The sequence below is a fragment of the Gouania willdenowi genome, chromosome 14 (genome assembly GCF_900634775.1).
Source record: "Gouania willdenowi chromosome 14, fGouWil2.1, whole genome shotgun sequence".
Taxonomy (NCBI): Eukaryota; Metazoa; Chordata; class Actinopteri; order Blenniiformes; family Gobiesocidae; genus Gouania; species Gouania willdenowi.
The window spans coordinates 27,419,802-27,442,371 of record NC_041057.1 but is presented as its reverse complement, the minus strand read 5'-3'; the positions used below and the strand labels follow the sequence as shown (position 1 = coordinate 27,442,371).

Here is a 22,570-nt window from a genome sequence, read left to right as displayed (position 1 = left end):
AATAATAATAATAATAATAATAATAATAATAATAATAATAATAATTAAAGTTGAGATTTTTAACTAAGCTTTATTTGTAAGTGTAGTTCGTAAGCCACATCACAGATTTAAAAAAAAAAATGAGGACATGTCTGTGTTTTGATTCCATTTTCAACTTTTAACGGTTGTTAAAGGCGTTCTGTGTTGTATGAAGAGTGCGTGTGCGCGTGTGCGTGTGCTTCAGTGGGAGTGGACATGTGAGCTCGGACCAGTAATACAGGAATCCTATTTAGATTTAAACGTTCAAACTGGAACCATTATAAAAAAAAATCTCGGGGCTGAGATTTGTCACGCTGGTTTAAAACGCGCTCTATGATTGGTCACGTTTAAGGTCTCGCGATACTATAGAGACCAATAGCAGCGCAGCGGGAACATCTTAAACTGAATGGCTTTTCCCTCATGACACCAGATTGTTGCTAGTGTGCAGAGCTGCGTGTTCTCCGGTGTTTCTACTGCGGTCAGGTAAGTGCGAGATTTTTTACACGTCTTTAAGTCGACGCACAAGGGCAAACAACGTGTATTTTAGTTATTTATCGTATATTTACAAGTGGCGGGGAGTTATCCTTCTTTATTTGATAAAATGTCTGAAGCGCTCATTAACGCCCTGTCTAAAACGGTTACTACGATTGGTCTATTTTAGTGACTTTGTAGTTACAAACTATTACCAGGATTATATTTAGACTTTCTAGTCAAATATTGAGAATGGGACTTTATGTTTAAATTGAAATGTTTTTATCTTTTGTCTCCTTTTACATAGCGGTGCCCGATCCATTATTAATATCAGATATCGGTCCGATATCAGCCAAAAACAAATATCGGACTGCATCTAAAATTACTGATATAAGCTTTGTTGTTATGTCATAAATTATCGTAGATTGATTTCTGACCAGTATATCAATGATTGCAGTATCGTCATATCGTGTATTGCGTATCATACGTATGATTCATGCTAATATCGTATCGGATCAATAGCAGTATCGGCCGACGCGCAAGGCTGCAATATCGGTATCATATCGGAAGTGAAAAAGTTGTATCGGGACATGCCTACTTTTACAGGTTAAGCATGCTTGCACATGTTAACTTTTAACTGAATGTAATAAGTAGTAAATTCAGTTTTTGTTGAATGTTTCTGCAGTGCTTACGGCTGTACGTGGAAAAGATGGATAGGATCTCCATTTCAAAACGAGGCCACACGTATAAGAAAGTAAGTAAATATGTATCTCTTAGTAAAGCGTTGTTTGTGTGCTATATTTGCTCAACTGTGAATAAAGTCTGACTGACGGAAAGCTCATATCACCAATATTACTACTGATTTCCCCCCCCCCCCCCCCAACTATTCATTGACATATGTCTGTAATAATTTATCTTGTCTGTTCTTGTGTCAGGGAAATAAAGAAAACACTCAGCCCTGTCGTGAAAAAAGGGACTTGATCAAAAATGCACCTGCTTCATTTCACATGAAATCCAGCATTAATAAGGAGACTGTGGCAAAAAAGGATCCTCTGAAAGCCAAAGGGAAATGGGCTGATGTAAAAGTAGCATCCAGCAACGCTCCCAAACAGATGAAGACTGTGCAGAGTGATGGGAAGGAGGCAACGTTTCAAAAGATCAACACCGTCGTTCCAAAGCCGTCAGTAAAGGTGGCTCCAGGGATGTACAAAGGAAAGATCATCCAGTCTAAGATCGGATCCATTTGGAAGTCCAGTTCTGCTTCCCAACCACCCGCACCAAAACCACAGAACCACCGGGATGCTAAAGTACCACAAAGTCGTTCCAAGTCTGTTTCAGAGATGTCTGGGAGTAAAGCACAAAAACCTACATTAACCAGGTCTGCTGCCAACAGCCGCCCTGCTGGTTTCTACTCTGCTCGCCCCCCCGCCAGAACCTTTACTGCTACACTGACCACTACCAGCTCCAGAAAGGCCCCCGTTATTCCCTCTACAGGAAGAGGGACACAGAGTGCAAAGCCAAAGATGCCAGTTCCAGACAAGAAGGTCAATAAGCCTTCTGTGTCCAGCTCAGTCAGCCAATATAGAGTCAGCATGGAGAGCACAGAGGAGAGGAGGTAGGAAGATGATTTACACTAACTAAACCTATTTGGTTTTATGTTTTACCAACACAATCTGTCTATTTTCCCCTTCCTTAGAGCTAAACTAGCTGAGTGGATGGCCTCTAAAGGGAAGACCATGAGGAGACCGGCTATGACGATGGCTGCACCAGCAAAAGTCAAAGTGGCTGCCAAACCTAAAGGAGAGATCATCATGCAGAAGACTGATGAAGCTCAGGCTAAAGCAGAGAGTAGATGTGCTCCTGAAGCAACCACATCTGCTGCTGCTCACCGTGCACACACACAGGAAGCTGAGCCCACAGTGCAGAGCCAGACGCCACAAATCCTGGATACATACTTGGATCTCCTGGAGAGCTCACACACAGAGCAGCTGGATGGTCCACAGGACAGAGTAGATGATGTAAGATAAATAAGACATTATTGCAGGAAAACAAATGTCATTTCAAGATGTGGCTAAAAATGATGTCATTTATCAATTTTCAGATTGTTGTAAACCTCTGTGATGCCTTGGAAGGTATGGCAACACCATCCCGCTGTTCTGATGGTAAGTTACGAAATATGTCCTGACTTTGTGGGAATTTTGGCTAAATGCAGGGGTTTTAAACATTTTCAGCCCATGACCCCCAAAATAAATGTGCCAGAGAATAATATCCACTGTTATCCAGTAAGTTTATTACTTGGGCCATAGTATAGTCATCTTAAAGATGTAAATCATTGTTTTAATCAGAAAAATAATGGGTTAAAAGTCAGCAGAAAAGGTGGTGAAATGGGGATTTAAAAAAACACTGAAATTGGTTAAAACTTGCAAATTAGAGTGGTCAAAACAGGACAGGAAAAGTGGTAAAATGTGTTCAAAGTAGGGATCGACGGACACCAATTTATTAGGGCCAACGGCCAATACGGACTGCTGATTTTCTTGAACCGATATTTGGAGCTGATGCTACTTTAGCTTTCTCAATTTACATCATAAAAATTACACAATGATAACAAGTCGTACGAGTCTCAATTTAAAAAAAAAAAAAAAAAAAAAAACTTTAATTTCAATGAACAAATCTGATGTAGAACAAGTAAAAAAAATTCAACAAATATAAGCAACGGGTGATGGAAAACAAGTTAACATTTCTGTGGATCGGCGAACTCAGTAGCCCATATCCGCCAATGCCAATACACGTAAAAACTGCAAAAATCGGCTGATTAATTGGTCTATCACTAGATCAGTGTCAATATTGGAACAATTGGTAGAAACAGTTAGTTTAAAGTGGTAAATAATGGGTATGACAAATCATAAATGTGGTTAAGTTGGCAAAAAAAATAAGCTTGAAATATGGTGAAAAGAAGTTAAAGTAACAATAATGGGCCAACATATGACATTAGGTGGGAAAAGTGGTGGAAAGGGTTTATAAGTGTATAAAACATCTTTAAAGTGGTGGAAAATGTGCAGAAAAGGCATTGAAATATGATTGAGAAGTGGTAGAATAGAAATGGGAGTAATGTAGAAAAAATACATTAAAAGAAGCAAAATATAGCAAGAAAGTGATAAACGGGTTAAAATATGGCAAGTTTGGTGTTTTTGTAGAAAAAGCAAAAAATGGGTACATATATTTAGTTTCTTGAAGTCATCTGGTGACCCAAGGTTGAGAACCCTTGGGCTATTGAATTCCATCTTTTTAGGGTTATGATGTAACAACCTGTTTTTGTCTCCATTAGAACCCACACAGACGTTAACTGAGGTCAGTGTTGCTGACAATGGGAGTGGAAAGATGGTGGAAGAAGGTGCAGAGAAGAAGTGGGAAGTGCTGGAAGGTGTCTGGTCTGAACAGATGAAGAATGAGGAAGAAGAAGGTGGAAACCAGGAAGTTGAGACGGATGATGACACTGAGGAATATGAGGATGAAGGCAAGTTGGCTGAGACGCCCCCACTGATGGAGGACGCCTCTGTGATAAAATACAGCGTGAGGACAACTCCATACCTTCAAAGGTGAGTCCCACACTGAAACGCTCTACACTCTCTTTATCTTGAGAAATGTAAAATTCCTGTCTCACCTTATTCAACCTCTTATCCAGCGTTAGGAAAACACTGGAGGGCGGGGCTTGCTCAAGTACCTCCAAAAGAAAGAGCAACATCAAAGACCTGAAGTTCCTCACACCAGTGCGTCGTTCCTGTCGCATCCAGCAGAAGTCGACGTGCCTGCCGTCCATGCTGGTGGATCACGACCCCTGTGTGTCGTCTCTGGCTGAGCTGGTGAACCTGGATGATGACGCTAATGCTTATATCTACAGAAAGAACACGGCTCTTCTTGATGATCTTCCAGATCAGCCCAGTCTGTGAGAAGGAATGGATGTTATCACAGTTTTAAAGAATGAAACTCCTGTTAGACACTTTATTTCAATATTTAACTAATCAAAACAGTTTTAATGTGATTTTATGTGGTTGTACCTTCATGCAAAGCAGTCCTTAACACTAAAAAATGTTTATTTTGCAATTTGCCACAATAAAAGAATACAATCTTCCTTTTAATGAAATGTAAGTTTGACTCGTATGAATGGAATGAGTTGCTTTGCTAAAAAAAAAAAACTAACACTGATATCATAACAATTATGCTTATTATGAACCTTAATGGTCGTGAGCCACTTTTCCTTGCTGGTATACATTTGGGAAGGAAGATCTAAAATGCATTAACCCTGATTTAGAATAAATTACAATGCAGTGGCTCTTTATTCTACAAACTCAGCAACCTATTTACCTTTTAAATAATTTCCAAAGCACTCAGTAACACTTTCCTCTCGAAAGCTCTCCCCTTTATAGATGGTCATGTCTCCACATGACTGTTCAATGTTTCTGTGTTCAACCATCTTCAGGTAAAGTGGGGGGGGTCCCCGGTTTCTCAAACCTTATTTCGGAGGTTGCGGGATGAAGACCACTGATAGGACATTAACTTGCCTTGTAAGAGTAAAGAGAACTACGCTATAAACAAGTTTGCCTTACCTTACATCCTGGGGTCCGTCCCAGGGCCAAAACCAGAAACAAACCCCTTAATTATCTATTTACCTAATTATTGATATAATTTGACTCTGAATTTTCAATGGCTAAAAACCATATTGACATAATTAACCCGATATAGAAGTCAACAATTTACTACACTTACTCAGGTGACCATAACGCCTGTCACAAGCTGCTCTGATTGGAAATAAATAAATTTGAGACGATAGTAAACAAAGAAAAGATTCAGTCACTTCACATTTAATTCCACTTTAATAGAACTCATTGTACAAATCCAAACCCACAGATGAACACTGCTGACTTAAGGCTAATTAATGCCAGCTCCCTCTGATCTCAGATGAGACACTTGTTTATTACAAAATAAAAAAGAAAAAAAAAAAATCTCTGTTGCAATTTGCTTCCCCCTGAACAAAAGTATAAAAGTACTTTATTTTCCCTCTCATCTGAAGACCACAGGGGAAGGCGATCAGTGCTGTGCGCGAAAAGGTTGATTGTTCCTCGTCAGATGTTTTATGTCCTCGAAAGACCTCGGTTGTCCAGATCTTTGACCTAAAAACAGCACAGGATGGTAAAAACATTCAAACATTTCTTTATTCACGTTCTCAAAATTACATTTTAATAAAGATTTAATAAGTGTGTCTCGCAAATAGGGGTGGGTACCTCACGATACGATACGCGATACAAAGCTCACAATAACAATTATCTCACGATATGGCGATACTGCGATTATCGATATATTGGTCAGAAATCAATCTACGACAATCTATGAGATAAAATAAAAAACAAAAGTGAAAAAATACAATTTTTATTTTATATCTCTGAAAGACAATAAATGGAAAAGTGTCCTATGAACAGTGACACTATTTTAGTGCAACATTTCTGTAAATAAGTGTCAACATACCAATGTAAATGAATAAGTATCTCCAATAGTGCTTTCTGTAAACAAACAATAGGGTCTTTCTTACCAGTGATACCATTATAGTGCAATATTCCAGTAAACAATATATTGGTTCCTTCGACAAACAGTGACAAAATTTCTGTGAAGATGTACCTGCACATTTTAGTGAAAAAATAAATAAATCGATACTTAGCGGGAGCATATCGATAATCGATCGTGCAGAAAAATATCGCGACATATCGCCGTATCGAGATATATTCACACTCCTACTCGCAAACAGTGTTTGTTTCAAGGAGTGTTCGTCACAATCCATCAGTCTGCATCTCTGCATTTTTATCATAATCAAGTCATTACAAACTTTTTTTTTTATTTCAATCATAAAATGTAAACTATATTATAAATCCACTGTTGTTACCTTGTATATCCTAACCAGCCAGTGCTCTGTGGTGTAGGCCTCCTCCAACACATCCAGTTCAAAGTCTTTGTTCCCAATCTCAGCGTTCCTCACTCTGTCATAACCAGGGGGGCGCTCTGCACACAACAGCATTCACAGGATTAAGAAAACTACCTCCTTTATATATTCAACCAAAACAAAGTGACTATTCTCTTTGGATAGGTTCCTTTTATGTTCTCAGCTTCTTATTTTCTAATTCTTACAGTGGCAGAAATGTGTCCCCATGGTGTAAACGTTACTCACTGGCCTCTGTGTAGACCTGGCCAAAGCGATAGTAGCACATCTTGTACATGAGGCAGTTGAGCAGCACAGGAGAGCCCTCGCGGTCGACCCTGAACTCTCCGGTAGGTGTGTAGTAGTCATGTTCCTTGATGTGCTTTCCTGTGTCTGTGCTTCCTCCGATACGAACCATCCACAGGAACTTGTTGATGTCTATGAATAAAAACACAACTGTCCATTAACATGTTTTCCAAAGGTGGTGTTAAAAGCACAATGACTTACTGTAAACAAGACACAATGGTACTCATTTATCAACCGTTCATATCTGAGTGTATGATGTGCGTTCGATCACATTCACATAAGCTTCAGTATTAATCAATTTTGACATGAGCGTACACTACAATCAGATCTCACATCAGAGCTGATCTCGTGTACACAAATCTGAGTTTGTGGATTTGTGCAGCCTGCAGCACAGCCTATTTGACTGAGACTAAAAACAAAGTATTAAACAAGCCTCAGCTGTCATTTCAGCATAAGCAGACACATTCAGAACAAATCAAAGATTATTAAAATGAGCTAAACAAAATAATAATTAAAAAAAAGCCATCATTATTGATGCCACTTTTTTGTTACGTCACCTGCTCATAGAGCGTTTAAATGATATCCTATATGTCTAGTTTTCACACATTCACATTCAAAAAGCATTTATTTATTTATTTGACCTCAGTGGGCGGGGCCTCCAAAACAGGAGGGCAGAACAAGTTAAGGACAACCATATTCAGCCGCAGCATTTATCAACACCTGATCATTTAGTATGCTGGGATTGGTCAAATATGAATGTTTCATTAGTCACATGTTGGTCGATATTTTGATAGAGCTTCGAGATTACTTTTGTTGTAGGTTGCGCTATATAAATAAAGTTGAATTTAATTGTTCCATGTGAATTCAAATTTGTTCCCATTTTCACAAAAGGTTGATAAATGAGGACCTGTGTATTTTAGAAAAGCAGCAAACTTCCAGCTGATACAGTATTACTGCCCGACTGCTTCATTCACATGAATGTATCTGTGGCTGTTGTGACACGGTGTACAGAGTTGGGATGTTACCATCTGAAGAATATCCCGTCAGTCCTCCAAAGATGACCAGCACATAACTGACGTCCAGCTCCCGCATGATCTCATAGGCTCTCTCCTCTGTGGACGCCATGGCCTGCAGAGCAAAGCACACACAGTTCCAAACAGCACGAGTAGCAAAAGTACCAAAGCAAGGTGAAAAGGTCCAGGTTTAATCTGCACTCACCTGGCCCACTCTGGAAATGTGCGTGTTGTTCCAGGTGTTGTTGTCCACTAGAATGGTTCGATTGGCCATGGCTGTTATCTGATAGCCGTAGTCCCACCATGACATCACTTTGGCATCCTGAGGGCAAACCAATGAAACCAAACCATCGTATTCAAAGGCTGTGCATATGACAGGATGTTTTCTGTGTGTGGAACAATCTGACCTCAGGTGTGTTGTGGCGCAGCCAGTAGTAAGCCTCTCTAAAATCATCAAAAATGATGCGGCTGCCGTCGCCTCCACGGGCTGACAAGACGATAGAGGGAGAGGAGTAAGCTTCGCTGGTCACCCAGGTGGAGTGGAAGGTGTAAGTGATGAGGAAGAACGCCATGACCAAAATCATTCCACTGGCCACCTGGTGGAGACAAGACCAGTTTCCATCAGGTTCAGTATTGAAGTAGTCTCATGCATCTCAGATACCAAAATAAAACAAGAGCAGCTCAATACTAATAATTAAGGGTATAAGAAAATAAACTATTTGGCAATATATCGCAATATTTCACAGAGCGATTACCGTATCGATCCAAAAAAAAATTCTAAATTGATTTTTTTAAATCATGTTTTTCAACAACTAAAAGCCTCGATCCTGATTCTCTGAGCAGGAAAGGAGTGTAATATTATCTTGGTAATTTATGATAAAGTTATGAAGAAACCACTCCATGCTTTAAATAACAATATTAAAGGTTTTTAGAGTCGGTGTTGAATCCCTGCCCGGAGGCTTCTTAGTTTAGCTTAGCTTTTCACACCTCGTTCACATGTTTTTGTTATTGGTTTCAGTCAATCAGATGCAGGTTAAAGTAAAACACATGATACAACAGCACAGTCAGCGCAGAGTGGCTACTAAAAGTGATTAAAGAGTGGATTAAAGAGTTAATTATATCTATAAATATCTTAAAGTGTCATAACTATTTAGTCCCACGTTTGTCGTCCAATATTAATGTCAGACTACTTACACAGCGTCACACTTCACTTCATGCAGGATTTACCACTCACAGACTCTCAAAATAAATAATTAACTGGCCTTATTTTGACTACTTGACTGCTAATGATAATTTGTTAATCTAAATGTAGTAGTGCTCCATTTCTCGGTCTTCAATATTATTTTGAATATTTTAATAATTTGTATTCCTGTACCGTATTTATTCCTATATCAATCTTCTTTCAGATATCAGCCCATCTCTTGGTTATCGACACATTAATTGGAATCAAATGATTTATTGGGTTTTGAAGCCCCCCCCCCCGAAATATCGACAACGACCCCAAAATCAGTCGACCTCGAGAAAAAAAAATCATTTAACCGCGCTAACATCTGCATAGACATGTATATAGTATCGTTTATTATACAACAGTTAGTTAAGACCAAATCATTTGATTGGACAACAGAAATTCCAAGAGTGCCGATATAAAGCAACAGGGACTTCTTACCAATCATATCACTCCACTGTACAGCTGATCATAATACCATTAATTACCATTACATCTTGGGCTACACACTGCAGTGAGTGCTCTCCACTTGTGAAACTATTTTTGTTGGCGGAGCAAAATGATGAAATAAATCATAATCTCTTGTCACTTATTACTGTTAACTAATAAAATCCACTTGTAGAACTGTTGCATAAAAGTGAGTATCAGGATATATCGTATTGTGCGACATGCAAATCGTTTATCGTATCGTCAGATTCATGGCAATGCACAGTGCACACCCCTACTAATGATAAATGTTTAAGGTTGTATTGTTTGGCTTCTTTGTGTTGATGCTCCTCGACTGTAAATGCACAGTCTAGCTCATGTTTTCTACCTCATTCTTGATGGGATACGTAGCATCCTGCTGCTTTTTGCTCTTCTTGTCAGGCCGACTGACGTCCAGGTTCTTCATGTAGGTCGTGAGCACCTGGGATACGCCGATGCCTGACAGGATGCACATGACTGGAGCCAGAACCAACATCAGACGCACCTGTAGGACGGCAAGAAGTTAATTAATCATAGAAATGACTGAGGGCTGGATTCCCTAAGATCTGAAATAAAGGGTGGTAATTCAGTTGCTTCTCTAAATCCTTTAGTGACGCAGTTTCCTCACCTGCTGCGTTTTGCTCCTTTAATGTGGAGACGTCAGTGCGCACAAGCAATGACATGTGAAGAGGTTAAATTTGAGGCAGAAGGATTTCCCTGTCTGCCGCTCAAACATTTAATAATGTAGAAAACTAAATAAACAAATAAAAAGGGTTTTTTGTTGTTTTAAAGGTGACATATCATGCTAAATCCACTTTTTTAGCCCTTAAATGCATTTTGTTGTATATTTTAGAGTGTTTAGAAGTACAGAAAAAATCAAATTAGTGTCTTCAGGTGCTCCGTAGATATCTTTATATTCTGTTTTGCTCATATTTTTCAATCTGTTTTGATTTTTCTATTCTCTATTACGTTTTTTTTAACTATTACATCACAGTATTTGCAGCGGAACTGCCAAATTAGTACATGAACTCCAGGTCCAACACTTCGAGCAATCCGCCATTTTTATTTCTCGCTTTTATTTTGTAGTCCAAGCTCAAGGATGCCGAAGTTACGAGAGGATAAGTCAAAATGTTTGGTTGTTGGATGTAGTAACCCACACACTTCATTACAACGTCTCCCAGCATCAGAACCTTTTCAAAGTGCCTGGTTGAGTTTTATTTTTCACAGAAATGTACCCATATCTGTGGGTAAGGTCATTTTTGTGCGCGCGAAGCACTTCAAAGATGACTGCTTCTGCAACCTCCGCCAGTATAAAGAAGGATTTGCCGAAAGACTTTGTCTGATTGAGGGTTCAATTCCTTCTATCTTTGGAGACGATGAACAGAGCACTTCAGTAAGCTGTAAATAACGCTAAAAAGTGTGATGATAAGACGTCCCTGTCATTGTTTTGTTAGCATTAGCAGTTGCACCGTCTTCAGACTTCATATGTTAGCGCTGTGTGCTCGTTTTAGATCCTTGATGATATGGCCTACGTGATTTAATTTAAGTCTAAAGTTTTCATTAGTCATTTCATTTTGCCGTTTTTGTCTCCGAAAAGACTGTATTAAAATGCATTTCGTGACGTTAGCTTGGCGCTAGCGTTAGCTTGGTGCTTGTGTTAGCTCACTTGTTAGGGTTCTGCAGGTTCATCATCTTCATTTTCATCTCGCTCCGCTGGGTCAGACTCTGGCTCAATCATGTAAAGCTGGATGGACAAGTCTTCTGTTGTTGACATTTTGTATATAACCTCTGAATAAAAAGTTTATGTGCCGCTACATAGCCATATCTCTTCTATCAAACTACAAAAATGGCCGAGCAGGGTGGAGTTGAACCGAGTATCACCTGAAGAGGGGGCGGGGTATGAAGTGTCTCATTTGCAATTAAAGAAACCGCATCAAAACGAGTTGCACTCAGAAGCACATCAGAAAAGGGGTAGAAAAGGGGCCTGTGGAGCTATAATAATGAGGAATTCAGACCCAAGCATTGCAGTTCCGCTTTATATAGACCACAACTGTAAGATTTATATGTAAAAAGGAAGGATTTAAAACCATGATATGTCTCCTTTAAAACAACTTTAAAACCTACTGATTTTTTCCCCCTCTCATTTAATGTGGGTGCTTTGTTTGGTCCTGTAATTTTGCTCTGATCAGTGCATGCAAAATAGGCAGATTAGGACAGAAATCAGTGGAGCAGTGAGTTTGAAGCGATATAAATCCATGGTCAGATCCATCTCTGTGCACAGCAAACCTCTTTTGCACGCGCGCGAACACCTTTTTTTTCCCGCATCTCCGCTGTGTTTTCTGTCTACATTTACAGCAGCGATGATGTCTGCGTGTATGTTTGCACCTTCTTCTCAGTTTTAGTACCAGAAAATACCGCGACTATCACTGCAAACAGTTCCAGATTTCATGAATAGCATTGCGTCCCCTGCAATAATTTATTTGCATTCACTCCTCCCATATTTTTGCTCCCCCTGGGAGATCCGCCTATTATGTGTATTCATCAGAGGGAAAAGCACTAAATGGAATGAGGGCGCATTTGGAAGCGCAGTAGCAGCACACACCCGATTCCTTGGGCTTTGTATTCCTTATTAGCGCGTGGAGTGGCGTTTGCACACGTTTTAATAAACCTTGTGAATCCGGCTCTGAGTCATTAAGGTTAAAACAAAACCTGCAACGCGTACCATGACTGCTGAGAAATACATGCTGGTGACTCCATACATGATGATGAAGATCCTTGCATCCGACAGGTTATTGAAACAGTAGTAAAGACCAACTGCAAAAAAGAAAGAAAAAAAAATCAACTGGAGATTAATATGACCAGCTTTTAGCATATAGGTCTATCATTATTTATTAGTGTTTCTTGCCTGGGAACATGAAGACCAGCAGTTGGAGGTCAAAGTAGTAGGAGGACCAAGTGGTAGGCTGGTGCTCAGAAACTGATGCGATGATGGGGATGTTGTTCTTGGCATAGGAAGGATCCAGTAGGGAGTAGAAGCGGCCGGTCCACGGGGAGATTTTACCTGCAGACCCATTTGGAGTTTATTAATTGTTTGGAGTTTTAAAGCCAACATCGTGGTACTTTTTCTTTTGTTAGTCACGATGCATGTCTCACCTGTCAGCATTAGTACAGTTCCCAGAGACAGCAGGATGAAGCCCACCAATGAAATGACACTCTTAAACAGCACCTCAAACTGCTGGGCATTGAGTTTGCTGCGCAGGTAGTCCACAAAGGCGTGGATCTGACACAGACCAAACATTCCAAAGGCTGCCATGTGCTCGGAGGACTGCACCGGCTGGAGAACAAAACAACGAGAAGGATCGTCTCAGGACAGAAAGGAATCTTCTTCCTTCAAGGGATCCTCCACTGTTTGACTAATCTGGCCTAAAACCTTTGAAATGTACTTATAAGATCTATACCTAATAAAACATTATTTTGCACCATATTCCTTTTATAAATGGAACTACTTTACTGTTTTAGAGCCTGTTTTCCGCCATCTTGACATCATGTGATTGATGATGTCACACAGCCCCATTTTCCTGTAAATATTCTGTTTCCTAATAGAGTGAAACATTCAGCCTGCTTTTTAAGTCATTTAGCAGCTTTTTATATCAAAATGACAACTTGTGCTGCTTTTGGTTGCTCTAAATAATCAGGAAAAGTTAAAGATGTCGATGTAAACCTCTTGTTTACAGAAAGAGGATACTTTTTTTTTCAAATCAGTGCGCGACAGTTCTAACTGCGGTTTTGTAGCAGACAATGAAGCAAAGAAAAAAAGCTCTCCTAAGGGACCTTTACTCTCCCTTATGCTGAAGCTAGCATTCTCACACTTTTTTCACAATCATTTTTCAAAACTTTTCCAAAATACTTTACCAAATTTCCATCACTTAGTTTTAAACCGCTAAGATCTATTCAAGACCATAACCCCCAATTTCCACTGGATGCGGCTCCGCTGCGTTACATCACCACCGCCACTGATTTCCACTTTAATCTATGTGTTCATGTCAGCTCCTTCCCAGATGCGGTAGTCCGGTGCCCTCCGCCAGATATACCCAGGGCCTCTATTTCTGGCGGACACCGGAGCACGACGCATCAATCAGCACAGAGCAAATGAAGCTAAACAGGAAATTAAGCACGTATTCCGCAAAAAAATACCAGGTTACTTTTCAAAATAAAACACTTCGGATTATATTTCAAGTAAATACATCACCAAAACGTCATAATGTGCAAAAACAAAATCCCATTCACTATATTGATTCCTCTCATACTGTAACTACACTGTAAACTGCAGAAACTTTGATTTAGTTCATGTTTTACTGGTGCAGTTTTATCTCTTCTCTGTTGGCTGTTGCTAAAAAATGTTGCTATGACAAATCCAGAGTTCAACCTTCTTGTTCTCCTTCATTAGGAACACTGACCTGTTTATTGTTGCGTTTATAACACATACCTTTAACTACGTTCTCGCGCGATTATATAAATATCGTGAGAACTCCTCTGTCTCGTGACGTCACAGTCGTCCAACCGGAGTGCAAGGTGACGCACTCAAAACGCAACCGGTGGGGATTACCGGGCGCCGGACAGCGGGGAAAAAACCGGATCGGTGCCGTGGCGCAGCGGAGACGTATAAACAGAAGTCTGCAGTGTGCCATGGTTCGTAGTAAAAATGTGGCACATGGAATGCAAGTTGTGTCCATCACTTATCTGTCATACAGCATTGTACAAAGGCAAATTTCAATTTGACACCCATTTTGCAATATTTTTAAAATACAGCTATTGAATGTAACATTAAACAACAACTAAGTGCTACCACGTTTAATTATAAGATTAGAATTTTAATTTAAAACACAAGGTGTTCAGGTTAAGAGACTTGCTTAATGTTCCATAGTAATAGCAAAGGTTGGATTTTAAACATTAAAGTAAAATACGCTATATTTAAAAACTTTTCCAAAGCAGTTAAATTATTCCATGACTTTTCAAGACTGGAAAATCGTTTTTTCCAAATTTCATAAGTTATCCATGAATTTCATGACCGTGGGGTCCCTGGGAATCAGAGAGTGGGAACTGTCGCCGCTTGAGGTCACAGATATTTTTCAGGTCACAACTGTTTTTATTCTCTTTAGGTAAACAAAAGAGGGTTACATCGGCATACTTAACTTTTCCTGATTATTTTGAGCAACCAAAAGCAACAGAATGTTTACAGGCAATTAGGGCCGTGTGACATCATCAATCACGTAATTTGAAGATGACTGAACACAGGCACAAAACACTGAGGCAGTCCTATTTATAAAAGTTAATGAAATGCATATGGTGCAAAATAAGCATAGATCTTGTGGAGGATCCCTTTCAAACCTTTCCTCTAAACTGTAACAATACTCTGACAGCAGTGTGTGCGTTTTACCTGGAAGCCAACAAAGGAGATCTGCATGGAGAGAATGGTGCCCAGGCAGTACACTGTGCAGTAGGCCACATAGATGCGGTGAGAGAAGCGTCCTGTGAGCATCAGCACCAGGACGTGCAGAGGGATCAAGTTGATCAGGAACACGTAGCCCCCCCAAGAGGAAACCTGGGTTCATAGAGCACAGAGAATCTATCAAGCAACTCTTTGAATGCACTATAACACCAGATATTTTAATGCCCTCACCATGTAGAAGTAGGCCAGGGCACACATGGACCCCCAGTACACTGAGCCGGTTTTCACAGCCTTGATCCAAATGTAATAGGTCAGCAGCATACAGAAGATGGCAATGCCTGAGCAGCACAACAAGCAGGGATTAGACACAATACGTCCCATTGTTGTTATTACTGTCATTAATTAGTTGTATATTACTTTAGGCCAGAGCAATATATTGAGATTCAATATATATAGAGAGAGATGTATATTTTGGCAATATTTTATAGCCTATTTTGTATTAAAATACTAGCTTTAGGAGTCACTGTTATCAGCACTTCTCAGAACAGCATGAATAACACAGGTAGAGTGCGTCTTAACCCAGATCTTCCCCTAAACAAGCCACACTGTAGAACTCACTCACACATGCTGTCCCATACAAGAGAAAAAGCCAAAAGCGGCACATATTGTCCAGCTGTTGGTTAATAAATGTGCTTGTGTGGCATTCTGCATCAGCAAATTCAACCCTGAATTGTCTTTCTGGTCAGATCTTATTGAGTTAAAAATATTGACATTTATATCGTATATCGCCATTATCACAAAAAAATATTGATATATAAGTGTTGGTCCATATTGCCCAGTCCTGGGTTAAGTTTCATCTTAAATAGACCAAGTCAAGTGTCACTGAAGCTCTTTTACCTTCATTATCATAGGAACCAGCCACAGATCTAGAGATGTAACCAGGAACTACAGCAATCATGGCAGCTGCCAGGAGCCCTGCACCTGCATCCTGAAGCAAGTGAAGAAAGAAAGCGACTTTTTCAGATCAAACGCAGATGAAATACAAACCAAAACCATGTCAAAGTATCTACACAACATGCATGATATAAATTGCATGACAAGACAAAAGTGAACTGTGTCTAAATGCGAGTTACCTTACTTACTTGCTGAAATAATGTGATAAACTACAAAAAAATCAGTTTTAGCTTATTCAACAAAGTTACATGCAGGACTTTAAGATAATTTTGATCTACAGTATTTTGCGTTACATTATCCAACCAGGTAGCACCATTCCACCCTTATCTTCATGTAACTGATGTCTGAAATCTAATAATATATATAAGAAATAAATGTATTACAGTATGTTGATAACAATCAGTTCCATTGATGAAATTGTCTTAAAGCTACTTTCATTGGCAATGACTGGAAAAAAAAAGGAGTCTGTGCAGTCGGTTCCTCTATAATGTCTACCCAGTTGTAGATATTTGTCAGTAATAAAGACCAGCGATTTAAGCCTGATTTGATATAATCCGTTATGGTTATGGATAGCCAATAAATCTTTCAGTATTTGAATTCCAAAGTAATTAATTACATTTTGTGTCATGCTTGAATTTTCATTTTCTGTAAATGTTTTACAATGTATCAGGTTAAAGCTTAGGCTCTGGGTTTATGTATATTGTAAGTAGTACAATAGTATGTCACTATCTTATGTCAATTATTTACATTTTAACAGTATTTCTCAAATGGGGGTATGCGTACCCTTAGGGGTACGTGATGGCACGAGAGAGAGAGAGAGAGAGAGAGAGAGAGAGAGAGAGAGAAAATTTTACAAATAAAAAGTCAGTCTTGGTCCCACAGCAGGACCGGAAATGACAAAAACGATAGAATTAAATCTATTCAGGAGGCACTAACTCAGTATTTTTCCACCTTGGGGTCAGGAGCCCATGTGGGGCCACCTGGAGTTTAAATGGGGTCGCCTGAAATTTCAGAAAGAGATTTTTGAAATGTTTTAATTAATATTATTATTTTTAATTAAAACAATCTTAAACAATTGTATTTTTATACTTTCACTTTGTGAAATATAAATCTAGTTCAACTAAAATGCAGTAAAAAAAAAAAAACCTGATCAAAAACTAATTCTATGAAAATTAAATGTCTTTGGGGTCGCTAGAAATTCTTGATAATAAAACAGGGTCACAATCCAAAAAAAGCTTTCTTGCACTTATTTACAAAATTATATTTTTCTAAAAGTGTGTTTCATCTTGTGCTCTGTAGTTGTTTTTGATTAGTGAGCAGTTTTCGAAGTAAAATTTTGTAGTTGCGGTACTTGGATTGAGAAATAAGAGAAATGGGGTTCTTAAGCCAAACAATGTTGACAACCACTGTTCTGAAGGCAGGCATACACTGCAATTTTTGGCCCATTTTGAGCCGATTTTCGACTCATGCGTCTATTTTGTGGGATCGTGCGAGTCTCTTCTAGATCGTGCGTCGTGCATCGTGTGCTATACATGGGGTCATGAGAAGTGATTAACACCTCACGACCAGCTCCTGATCAGCAATCGTACGGTCGTGATGAATCCAGTCGCTCCTCGTGAGGGTATCTCACAATTGAAGCAGTGCCACAAACCAGTTTACCTTAAAATCTCACACTGCGCATGCGTGAACAGTAGGACCGCTGTAAAATTGACGGACTATACCGCCCACGTCTGTCCAGCCAGTTCCTGGTCCATCACATCGCCGTCTTGTATTTTTTTAAGCTGTTTTTGAAAGTCTCTCTCCACTTCCGGTGTCATTGTGTCGAGTTCACATCGTACTGAGATTGCATATGCGCACACATGAGCACTTCCGAAAAATGACTTTTTGCTAATAAAATAATAATTCATTTTTGTTTTCAAAGTGAACGGACAACTGTTTATTTGTTTATTGATTTATGTTAGGGTTATATCTCAGTACGGAGGTAAACTCAGACCGTGACACCGGGTTCTTCTTTATTCGTCTATTTTAATGGCGACGCTTCAGTGTTCTTCTTCTTCTTCTAATTTGTACGTTGCATTTCCGTAAACAAAACCCCAACATGTCGTGTATGAACGTACAGTGTGACCAGTCAGATCTTGTCAGAGTTTCGGTCCGTATAGTGTGAGAACACGCATTGTGAGCTGCGCACATTCGGGCTCTGCACATGAGTCGCACAGTTTGAGCTGGAGCTGAGTACAACGATTGAAAAAGAATTGCACAGTGTATCCCAGCCTTAACACATACAACAGTGTCGACTGACAAAGTTAAAGGTTTCCCGAAAGGCTTTTTAACATTAGTCAGTCAACAAATGAATGGTAGTTAAACACCATGTTGCTTCAGTCCATTTTAATAAGCACGTTACACACCTGAACACAGTCTGACAAACAAAGGCTCTCATTAGGGAAAACGTCCATTTGGAGCCACTATTAAAATGTAGACTTGATGTTGGCTGTGTGCTTTACCTTCAGCTCCTTGGTGAAGTGGTAGGTGACGATAGCGGTGAAGGAGGAGAACAGAGGAGCCAGGAACACACACACATTTCGGATGTCGATGGTAATGTGGAAAAAATGTAGGACGTGGTAGAGAAGGGCAGATGTGATCATCAGGCCTGATAAAGCAGAAGAGGGAAACAGACTGTCACTAATGTGACTTTGCTGTACAGAGTTCTGATACAGTACATCAGCACTTCAGTGTTACCTGGATAGATGGTGCCACCAATAATCCTTCCCAGAGGATACCATGCCCTGTCATCAAACCAGTTGTGGAACTTGTAAAATCCTTCTTCGGCCAGGAAGCGGGTGGTGCGGTAGTTAAAATATCTGTGGATAATGGAGGAAGAAAAATTTTAGAAATTGTGAAAAACAGAGCATAAGTGTTTATATGTGATATTAAAGTTGCTTTGTTTCTTATGCAATACTTGGATGTTTAACCTAAGTGCTTGTTTTCCCTTTGGCTGATTTAACAGGGGAATTTCCCCATTGTGGGATAATATAAAGTATCATTGAATCCAAGGGTTCTCAACCTTGGGGTCACGAGACACTGGGAGGGGAGGGTCGCCAGATGTCTTTAAGAAACAGAATTTTTTTTTTTTTTTTTTTTATTAACCCTTTTTCTGCAACTATACCAAACTTGCCATATTTTAACCTATTTTTATCACTTTTTCTTGCCATATTTTTGCTCCTTTAAATGCATTTTTGCTACATTTCTCCTATTTCTGCCACTTCTCCATCAAATTTCAATGTCTTTTCTGCACTTTCTTCAAATTTCAATGTCTTTTCTGCACTTTCTTCAACTTTCAAGACATTTTCGGCACTGATAAATGCTTTCAACCACTTTTCCCGCCTAATCTTGCATTTGTTAACCTCTTTTCACCATATTTCCTGCTTATTTTTGCCAATTTAACCACATTGATGCACAGGTAATAAATAAATAAATAAACAAACAAATAAATAAATAAATGTAGTTACCACAGATTGATAGAATAACAGACTATCATTTTGCTGACTTTATGGATGGACCCCAAAAAGCTCTCCCCTATATCCCCCCTAATACATGGGAAAACACATTTTGATGCATTTTAAAACAAAAATTGAGCATTTGACATAAGATTAGAAGAACCTTGCAATTTATCACTGGATAAAAGAGCTGGAGTAACTTACGGATCAAACTCGTGGATGACGCTTTCAAACCTTAAAACAGAAAACAGTCTGGTAGAGAATGCTGAGGAGGAGAAAGCAGAAAAGATTTAGCATTGAGGCGACATCACTGTAGCATTGGGAGAAGGTGCAGAGGCCTCACAGAGGATAGCAGCCATAGACAGGATGAGCAGCTTCAGCAGCGTGTCCTGCTTCTCATAGGACAAACGCAGAAAACCCATCTTGGTCATTTCGGCACGGTTAGGGACAGCTCACTGTTCTACCTGTGGGGAAAGGACAAAGGAAGCATTTACGCAGTCAAGAGCAATAGTAATAGCACATTTAAAACAAATACTTATCTATGTTTCCTGGATGCTTTCTGGTTTTCTCCTTTTATTACATCAGTCATATAACAGCCTCACGGTCCCACATTTGGTCGTTTTGCATTTCCATTATTTAAATGAATGGGAAAACACTATTATATATTTTTTAATGAAATGTTTACACAACAGGGGTTAAACTTATTCTGGGTATTATTTGGATCTAAATGGATATAATCGAGCATTTTTGAAAAAGAACAAAGTGCCACACCCAATCACCGTGGTGCAGAAGCGTGAACACTGACTGCGTTGCGCGCACGATACCCATTCACATTCATGAACCTCATTTATAAACAGGTGAAAAACAACCAAACCCTGTACGGCTCCAGCACTGACTATAGTTCCTGCACTTGCACGCGCAGTAAGCCGAATGCCAGTAGTTCCGTTACTGCCGGACCCGTGTTCTTCTAGCGATAGTTTTCTCTGTTTTATTTTAGCACTAACCCTAACTCTATCCCAGGATATACCCTAAAATTTTCCTTTTTTTTTGTATATGTATTTTTAAAAGTGCAATTTGAAATGTTAAATATGTTAAAATGAAAAAAAAAAAAAAATGTCAGAAGCAGGATTCGAACCCACGTCAGTGGCAGGAAACATCTTTAAGTCTAGCTCCTTAGTTCCTTAGTCCACTCGGCCATCCTAACACACTTATGTAGAAAAGCGCACAGACAGTGCCGGAACAATAGTCAGATTTGTAGTCAATTTGTAGTTAATAGTCTGATATGTAGACCACGCATCTGTCAGTCTGCCCCAGAGCAGCTGTGGCTACATTGTAGCTTCCCACCACCAGTATGACTGTGTGAGTGACTAGTGTGAATGAATAATGGTTTCTGTAACGCGCTTTGAGTCTCCTCAAAAAAAAGCACTATATAAATCCAAGCCATTATTTTTATTATTGTTATTATTCTAAGTAATAAAAGTATGTATGATTCATACTGATATAGTATTAGATCGACATTGGTATCGGCAAATAATACTCAAGGCTGCAATATCGGTATTGTATCGGAAATGAAAAAGTTGGACATCCCTAATAATTAATCACTAAGAATCAATGTTAACAATTTTGGACTTTTGATGATTGATGTTGTTGAATTGTCATGTCTGTTGTTGCTGAGCCATGAGATATGCGAGATTTAAAATTAAGACCCTTGATTTAATCCAGATTAAAAAAATAAAAAAAAAGGTACATCTGTACATACAAAGAAACATATGAATGCAATGCTTTTCTACGAGTGTACAATTAATAGAAAGCATGCATGCAACTACTTTGTTTTACTTATGCAAGTAAACAGTTAACACTCAAGTGAATGAACGTATAAATGACCTAAAACGCAGTTTATGTTTTTAGTTACATTAATTTTCACTGACATCATTTTAAATACTGTAGTGGTTTCTAAGAACATTGTGATGTGAAAGATGTCAGATGCTAAAACCAATGCTCCCACTGAGACGATCCAGTCCAACCAGAAAAGGCCACGCATCACATCCCAGTGTTCACCGTGAAACCAGGAAGCAGACACACTCAGGACACTGTGCACGCTAAACCAGCCTCTTCTAACGTATCTGTATGAAATGCATTTAAATAATCTTAACATTGGACACCAAAGCTTGTTATATAGATTATCAGTGCCAACTTTCCCAGTAGCAGCAGCATAATATGAACGTTCTAATGCAGAACTGAAATGTACAAAGCATTCATTCCAACATAAGAGTAGCACCTAATGCTCATTTACACACAGTGTGTGGGTGTTTAAAAGGCTTTAAAACATGTTTTAATAAAAGACTGCAAATTAGAGCCTGCAGTCTTTAGTGCTGATGCTGCTTCCATTCAGTTATTAAGATGCATTACATTAGCTAGCCATGCTAACCTGCTAGTAGCTGTTAATTGAAAAATATACCCAGGCCCACACTTTCTATTCATCATTAAAGCGCCACCATTTCTTCACTTCAAACTGCAGTTTAAAACAGATCTCCCATGACCAAAAAAAAAGCAAACAAACCATAATTTAGGATATTCACAGTAATTTTGACACTCACCCGCTTCACTGCCGCCACTCATGCACTTTTCACACACAACCCTCGCTGACAACTTAGTCCCGCCCAAGCCAAGCGACGCTGCATGTTTATTGGTCAAATAACAGTCGGGGCACTCGTATGATTGGTCAAACGGTTGTCTGTCATAATAGAGCCTGCCCTCAATGCTACCGGGATGTAGTGACGTGTCCTTAGTAAGTAAACGAGCCATTTGCCTCCTACTGGTCGTTATAATATTATAATATAAATATAATTTATAATATAAATTAAAAAAAAAAAAAAACTTTAATTTTATGGGATAGTTTATTTAATTGTACTCAAAGCTTCTTCTTCTTCTGTTTATTAGCGTCGTGATTAATTAAAATCATGCAATATCTGTTGTTGGCAGTTTTTGAACATATGCCTGATTTTATTGTTTTCTATTGAATAGCCAAGCTCACATAAAAACAACAAAAAAACATAATAAACATTGATAAATGTAATTCGTAAGTAGCCGAGGAGGTAAGGAAATGCTTTACAAAAGCTGATTTCTTTTGTATCCAGAGATGGGCATCTTTTATCCTGGTAAGGGCCACAAAAAATGTGATTGTCTTTGATATTATCAACATTTATGTCA

The 22,570-nt window shown here is 39.1% G+C and overlaps 2 protein-coding genes across 2 annotated transcripts; one reads left to right on the top strand and one right to left on the bottom strand.

Moving 5' to 3' along the window:
* Window positions 1–253: 253 nt before the first annotated feature.
* LOC114475681 (cytoskeleton-associated protein 2) lies at window positions 254–4,558 on the top strand. The gene is made up of 7 exons (XM_028466702.1): window positions 254–501; window positions 1,175–1,243; window positions 1,425–2,104; window positions 2,186–2,507; window positions 2,591–2,651; window positions 3,815–4,085; window positions 4,172–4,558. The coding sequence occupies exons 2-7, from the start codon at window positions 1,199–1,201 to the stop codon at window positions 4,434–4,436; spliced, it is 1,644 nt and encodes a 547-aa protein (XP_028322503.1). The 5' UTR covers window positions 254–501; window positions 1,175–1,198; the 3' UTR covers window positions 4,437–4,558.
* A 774-nt stretch (window positions 4,559–5,332) lies between these two features.
* On the bottom strand, window positions 5,333–22,020 carry stt3a (STT3 oligosaccharyltransferase complex catalytic subunit A). The gene is made up of 18 exons (XM_028466701.1): window positions 21,958–22,020; window positions 19,704–19,824; window positions 19,565–19,625; window positions 18,603–18,724; window positions 18,368–18,513; window positions 15,810–15,900; window positions 15,144–15,250; window positions 14,901–15,065; window positions 12,617–12,797; window positions 12,369–12,524; window positions 12,186–12,277; window positions 9,813–9,968; window positions 8,181–8,369; window positions 7,979–8,095; window positions 7,786–7,888; window positions 6,704–6,892; window positions 6,422–6,537; window positions 5,333–5,657 (listed from the first exon to the last, which is right to left on the bottom strand). Exons 2-18 carry the CDS (start codon window positions 19,789–19,791, stop codon window positions 5,619–5,621), a joined length of 2,118 nt encoding a protein of 705 aa, XP_028322502.1. The 5' UTR covers window positions 19,792–19,824; window positions 21,958–22,020; the 3' UTR covers window positions 5,333–5,618.
* Window positions 22,021–22,570: the final 550 nt, after the last annotated feature.

Bases quoted from the DNA above. Each gene is read 5' to 3' on its own strand.
- LOC114475681 (XM_028466702.1), top strand. From the start codon at position 1,199: ATGGATAGGATCTCCATTTCAAAACGAGGCCACACGTATAAGAAA. The intron at 1,244-1,424 runs GTAAGTAAATAT...TTCTTGTGTCAG, and splicing joins GAGGCCACACGTATAAGAAA to GGAAATAAAGAAAACACTCA. The intron at 2,105-2,185 runs GTAGGAAGATGA...CCCCTTCCTTAG, and splicing joins GAGAGCACAGAGGAGAGGAG to AGCTAAACTAGCTGAGTGGA.
- stt3a (XM_028466701.1), bottom strand. From the start codon at position 19,791: ATGACCAAGATGGGTTTTCTGCGTTTGTCCTATGAGAAGCAGGACACG. The intron at 15,251-15,809 runs GTAAAAGAGCTT...TGTGCTGCTCAG, and splicing joins TGGTTCCTATGATAATGAAG to GCATTGCCATCTTCTGTATG. The intron at 8,370-9,812 runs GTAGAAAACATG...TGTCTCCACCAG, and splicing joins CGTATCCCATCAAGAATGAG to GTGGCCAGTGGAATGATTTT.